Raw genomic sequence first — 6,000 nt, 5'->3', positions numbered from 1 at the left:
ACTATCTTGTTTATGACTTCCACTGGCTAGTCTCGCATTGCCAGATCTATTCACTGGCATTCAATACTGGATGACTTATATTGATCTCAGTATACCGATTTTAACATACCGGTATAAGCATATTAAATTTGGTCTCCAACTGGAAGACAAGAAAGCAGAATTTGGGAACAACAGTTTAATTATCTTGGTAAACTATTTTATACATAAATGTCATTTCTTGAAAACTATTCCTGTATTTGCTGCATACCTAAACGAAAAAAATGCTGTACAAGAAATATGTCAAATGTTGTAATAGTCATAAGGCCCTGTCTGTGTGACTATCTATGTACCTGAATCCCTGACTGACCACTTGTGTTTTTTAATAAAAAAGACTATACACTGGCAAACAGCAAAATGCAGGATATTTGTTATCTGTGTCTCTCCTTGAGCATCTTAAGCTAAAACAAATTTACAGAGTCAACATCCTGTATGCCTACCTTTGAGTGTAGTTTTAGTATGACACTTTATACTGTGTAGGGTGTGGACTACAATTTATGACAGAAGGCTTTACTCCACAGCGCTGTGGAGATAGGTCTGGCAATGACAAAGCTTTTTGATTTCTCTGTAAAGAAATTATTGGTATTAACTTTGATTCAATGGCAGGTAGATTTTGCTTGCTCTGCATGGTTTTCTGGGTTGACTGTGAAACTTAAAAACAAATTCCAAGTGCTGCAAAACAATGTTATTCGCTACCTATTAAAGCCCCCCTACTCATATAGATAGGGAGGAGTTTACAAGAGCTGGTCTACTACCTGTACATCTAAGAGTAGAACAACTTAATCTGAACCATATGTTTAACATTGTCATAATACTAGGGCCAGCATCTGCTCTTGCATAGTTCTTAGAGCTACTAATGCAACTAAAAATTATTTCTTTTACACTGGTATCATGGCATGGAATAGTTTGCCTAATGCTACAAAACTCCTAACCTGACTCCGCCAGATGGATTGCTTCGCATTTGCTCGGCATATCCGTCTGAGAACATCGAGAATAGCCTCTTTCACAATAACTGACTTGAAAACAAAATCACTTTTATTTTGAAGGTAATGACCGGATGTAGCGTTTCCCACTGTGGCTAACTTAGCAGCGCACAGAGCTGTCAGTGGAGTAGCCCAGTGATAACGACAAACAGGGAAAGCCCTCTGACTGGAAGTACAGTGTCTCCGGTGAAGACCGCCGCTCCGCAGTCTGCTGGCTCCACGTTGAGGGCTGCGCCGCTAAAGGGACTGAAAAACTCTTCAAGACAGCAAGACAAAGCTGTAGCATTGATTTGTTTGTAGGAGGGGGACATGGCAGATGTGAGTTCAAACGAGTCGTCCACCATGGACGTGGCGAATAGGTTTGCTCGCAAAGGTGCTTTGAGGCAAAAAAAAACGTCCACGAGGTCAAGAACCACAAATTCATAGCCAGGTTCTTCAAGCAGCCGACTTTCTGCAGCCACTGCACCGACTTCATCTGGTAAGCCTTCCGTCTCCCACCTCCACCCTGACTGCTGCCTGTTGCATATTGGTAACTTCAGTCGAGTATACACTCTGCTCGATGATGTAACACAACTTCAACTAACTTTCCCTTCTTACTCCTGCAATCGACATTTGTCAAATACTTTCTTACTAATAAAGTGACAGAACATGGGTGTCCAAAAGTCGGCAGTATTATCCCTAGTCGATTTTATTCCAGGGATCCCAATTTCTCGAGATTTTGTCCAAGCAATCCCAAATGGGAGGAGGAGTTATGCTGGTGTTTATGTTAATAGTGGAGCACTGAAATAAATGTTTGTAGGAGAGTGAGTTTAACTTGTGTTGTACAAATTCTCTAATGGGACAATTCCCAGTGAGAAACAAGGGAATTTAAAGCAGCCATTTTCAATTTTGTGGGACATACAATAGGCGGTAAAGGCCAGTAAATCCCAGAACCACTTTTTGAAAATAACTTCAATGTTGCATTAAGAATAAACTAACACATTTCTGCGTGAGTGGCATTGTATTAGTCTTGCCAGGCAACTAAATTAACAATAGTTAAAGTTCACTTTAATTGTTGTCTTCCCTGATTAACACATTACTGCTGTGGCGTTGCTGAGATTAAACCTGGTTAAAGTAAATTTGGATGAGTAATAGGTTCCCCTCCCTGGCACCTAGTCGAGCTACTAAAGCCTTCCATCTACTGGTTTTTACTGTGGGGAACAACTCAAGCATTTACGGCTAAAACCCCTCGCATAGCTGGCTGGATTTTAAGGAGAAATTCTGCAGTTTACTGGCAATGAGAGCCCATATGGAAAAGCACTCACACTACAGAGCAATATTCACATGGCATTCGGTTGAAACAGACTAGAACTGCAGTTCTTTCCATTAGTAACACACTGCATTTGGAAAGTATGACAAAACATAAGGTTGCTGTGTTGTTTTTCTATTTAGATATCAACTTAGTGATATCTTACGTGTGAGAGGAGTAAACTTTCAGACAACTTGGTAGAGTTGCACCCACGTTTTACAGTCCTCTGCTGTTACAGGTGGGAGTGCGATCTCAGGCCCTTTAATGCTGATGGCTTCATAACACCACTGTTTTACAACATGACCTGTGCCCTACCAAACATCACTCCTCAGCAAAACACACACTCAACATGAAACTTCAAGTTTGGGATTTGTCACAAGGTTATATTTTGTGTAGTTTTCAGTATTTATCTCACAATTTTGGTTTCATGTTTCAGTTGTTGAGTATTTTTGGAAGAACATTTTTTTTTTTTTCTGTGATTAAAATCAAATCAATCATTTGACAGCAGTAGAACATAATCTATGTGGCCAAAAGTATGTGGACATCAGATATGTTACTGCCGAACACCTCATTCCAAAACGATGGGTGTTAATATTCTGATATTAACCTTTGTGTTGACTTCCTGTCGACCATGCAGTTTTTAGTTTTTCTGGGTCTGGGTTTTCGTCGTGTTTTCGACACTTTTACCACTATACCCGACGTTTTTGAAGATTTCCCAGATGTTTTTGTCCCTTTTTTCAATGTTTTTGAAGCTCTTTTCAATGTTATTTCATCAATTATTTTCTTTTAAATGCTATAAAATTGAATAAAACACCCAAATTCAATGAAAGTAGTGAACTGATCATTTATTTTACTTGTGAAGAGCGTTGTAGGGAACCATCCACGTTATTTCTTTTAGACAGTTTGTTTGAAAGAAAACCCAAATTTCTGATATAGAAACATTTTGAAAATGGGTCAAATTTGACCCGAGGACAACAGGAGGGTTAAAGCCTTTTTAGTCCTCTGGAAAGGCTTTCTATATGATTCTGGAACCACAGGGAACTGTTCCCAATGCAGCCACAAGAGCCTTAGTTAGGCCGACAATGATGTTGGCCGATAAGGTATGCCTTACTGTCGGCGTTTCTATTCATCCCAAAGGTGCTGGATGGGGTTGAAGTCAGGGCTCTGCACAGGCTAGTCAAGATCCTTCACGGCAAGGAAAAAGAGAAAAGGATCTCTTTATGGACCCGCTGGTTTTTCAGGGGGGCATTGTTGTCAGGTTCAACAAGAAAAGGCCTTCCCTAAAGCACACTGTTGTTTGAAATATATTGTATTCTTTAGCATTAACATGCAATTAGAACTATGGGGTCTTTCCCAAAATCATGCAAAACACAGGAGTGTCCATATACTTTTGGTCATCAAATGTAGTTGAGAGTATACTGCGTTCCTGTCCCTGGTATGAGTCAACATATAAATACATGAATGGATTTACTGTGCATATGTGTGTGAGTGAGAAAGCGAGTAAGCAACAGTTTAATTGAGCCTTCTTTGTTTTCACAGGGGGTTTGGAAAACAAGGATTCCAGTGCCAAGGTAAATACTAAAGTGTGTGTGTGTGTGTGTGATCCATTTCTCTCTTTAGTTTGGTGCTCTTTGAGACATTCCATTTGTGCAGCTAACATGGGATTAAGGATGTTTGAATATTTCTGCTAGCTGCAGTGTTATGACGAGAAATGGCGTTGGTGTGTTTTTAATGCACCAACGCTATTTCCATCCCGTTCATCATTTGTTTGCTGTTTTGCAAGCATGACATTTGTTTACCCACAGTCGGTTTAGTGTTATTCATAATGTGTCTAGTATAGCGAGCAGCATAGAATTAGACGGGGGTTTACCGTTGGTTTCTATGGTCTAGTTCTTTTCAGCTTGTTGCATGGTGCTGAATTTGATTTAAAATGTTAATTATCACAGTGACAATTAGAAAAGTTATGTGTTTGCTATCAGTAAAATGCGTACTAATTGAAGCTTTTGCTTAAGCCTCTTGGTAGAGAACAGTTTGGCAAAAAAAGAGACTAATAAAAGTGTGTTTGATAATAACTGTGTGAGGTGAAAACAAAAGAATTTTTGAGAAAAAGGGGGGAACAGAGAGAAGAGGATAGAGAAGAGGTACAGTACATGACACACAAATATGGACACAACTAGTTCCCCACGTCAGCCCCCAGATCACTAGCATCACTGAAGGTGTTTTTGTATCAACCTGCTATTTTGAGCTTTAGCATGCATCAACTCTCAGAATTCCTCTTCTAATGTGGAAATGTTTGGGCTTGCCAAAGTCTGACTCTGGTGGCGAGTGCCCAGGTAACAGTGCAGTGCATGATGTCAAACTGAAGTTTCACTTAGATGGAGATCCTTTCATGTTGTTTCAAAAGTCCGTCTTTTACATTGCCGTCACTGATACCTGGAGGCCGTTTCTAGTTTTCTTTTTTCTTCTTTTATTTAATCACTGAAATAAGTAACTATCTTTCCAGAACGGGTTAGGGTTAGGAGAGAGAGCGACCTGAACCCACAAGTGCATTCAGTAAAAGCACACAGAAAATACACAATTACAGAAAATGAAAATACAACATATATAAGGGCCAAATAAGAATCTAGCCACACTGAATTAAAATACTCCCACATACTTTAATATTTGATCACAGGCATTTTTTTGTTGCATTTACAGTATATGTGTAATCTATGGTGTAATTCTTCTGAAAGTTGTTGTAGTACTAGTTATTATCAGATGTAAATATCACTATTACATATTTCCCAATAGTCAACATTTTTTCCTTCTTTTTTCCTCACTAGTTTATCCTCAGTAACTGTTCATTGTACATGTGAATACGGACTGCTACAATGTAATTTAACCAATGTAATGATCAACTTTTGAATGGACTGTGTCCTCTTTGATCAGGTGTGGAAAAAATATTGGGCTAATGACAATGCACTGATTATCCATTGTTTTTAAATGTATTGAGTGGCATTTTTTCTGCCTTTTCCTGTTCACAGTCCGTGATGGGAGTGCCACTTTGTGAATGATTGACATCATTCAAGAGCTGGACCTGATTGGTCCTGGTTAGTCAACCAAACTATTTAAGGCTGTGGTTGAGGTGACTGTGTGAATTTACCTGATGAAGGTCTGAGACTGAAACGTTGTATTTTTCTTCTAAATAAATTATTGCTTGCGTAATGGTCAGTGTGCAGGATTTTCTCTAAACTTTTTGATCTGCTAGTTTTGATCATATCCTACGCACTTGCCCGACAAAAGAGGTGTGCAAAAAAGCTTCCCTCGTCAGAGAGAGTGAGACATACATAGGTCTTAACTGAATCATTACTCATCATACTAATACATTTAGATGCTAGTGTATCTTATGTGTCTGTAAGGGCCTGTGTCTGGGAAATGCTCACATGTATAGGAACTTGTATATTACCCCCCTTCAATGTGATTTCCTCTCATAGAGGTGAGATGCAGACTACTCTTTAGTATTTGCTCCTACTGGGGTAAAACCAGGCTAAGTTCTGAGTTAGTCAAAGGTGTCCCAGTGTTGAAAGACTAACCTGCTTTTGCATAACCTGACATTATAGTCAGCCAAACCCCTCCTCTGCTTTCACAGCAAGTTGTCATTTTCATCCTGCCTTATTGTTACCGTCACAGCATTTAAAGGAGATGATTGACTGA

General features: G+C 39.3%; 1 protein-coding gene across 1 annotated transcript in view; it reads left to right on the top strand.

Moving 5' to 3' along the window:
* The first annotated feature begins 1,095 nt into the window (after positions 1-1,095).
* The window catches only part of prkcaa (protein kinase C, alpha, a), a 155,948-nt gene continuing 151,043 nt past the window's right edge, over positions 1,096-6,000 (top strand). Inside the window, 3 exon segments of the mRNA XM_028593335.1 lie at positions 1,096-1,406; positions 1,409-1,497; positions 3,847-3,878. Coding sequence (XP_028449136.1) covers positions 1,329-1,406; positions 1,409-1,497; positions 3,847-3,878 — 199 coding nt within the window. The 5' untranslated portion in view covers positions 1,096-1,328.

The sequence above is a fragment of the Perca flavescens genome, chromosome 2 (assembly GCF_004354835.1).
Source record: "Perca flavescens isolate YP-PL-M2 chromosome 2, PFLA_1.0, whole genome shotgun sequence".
Lineage (NCBI taxonomy): Eukaryota > Metazoa > Chordata > Actinopteri > Perciformes > Percidae > Perca > Perca flavescens.
Note: the sequence above shows the minus strand (reverse complement) of the source record. Positions and strands in the feature narration are given on the sequence as shown.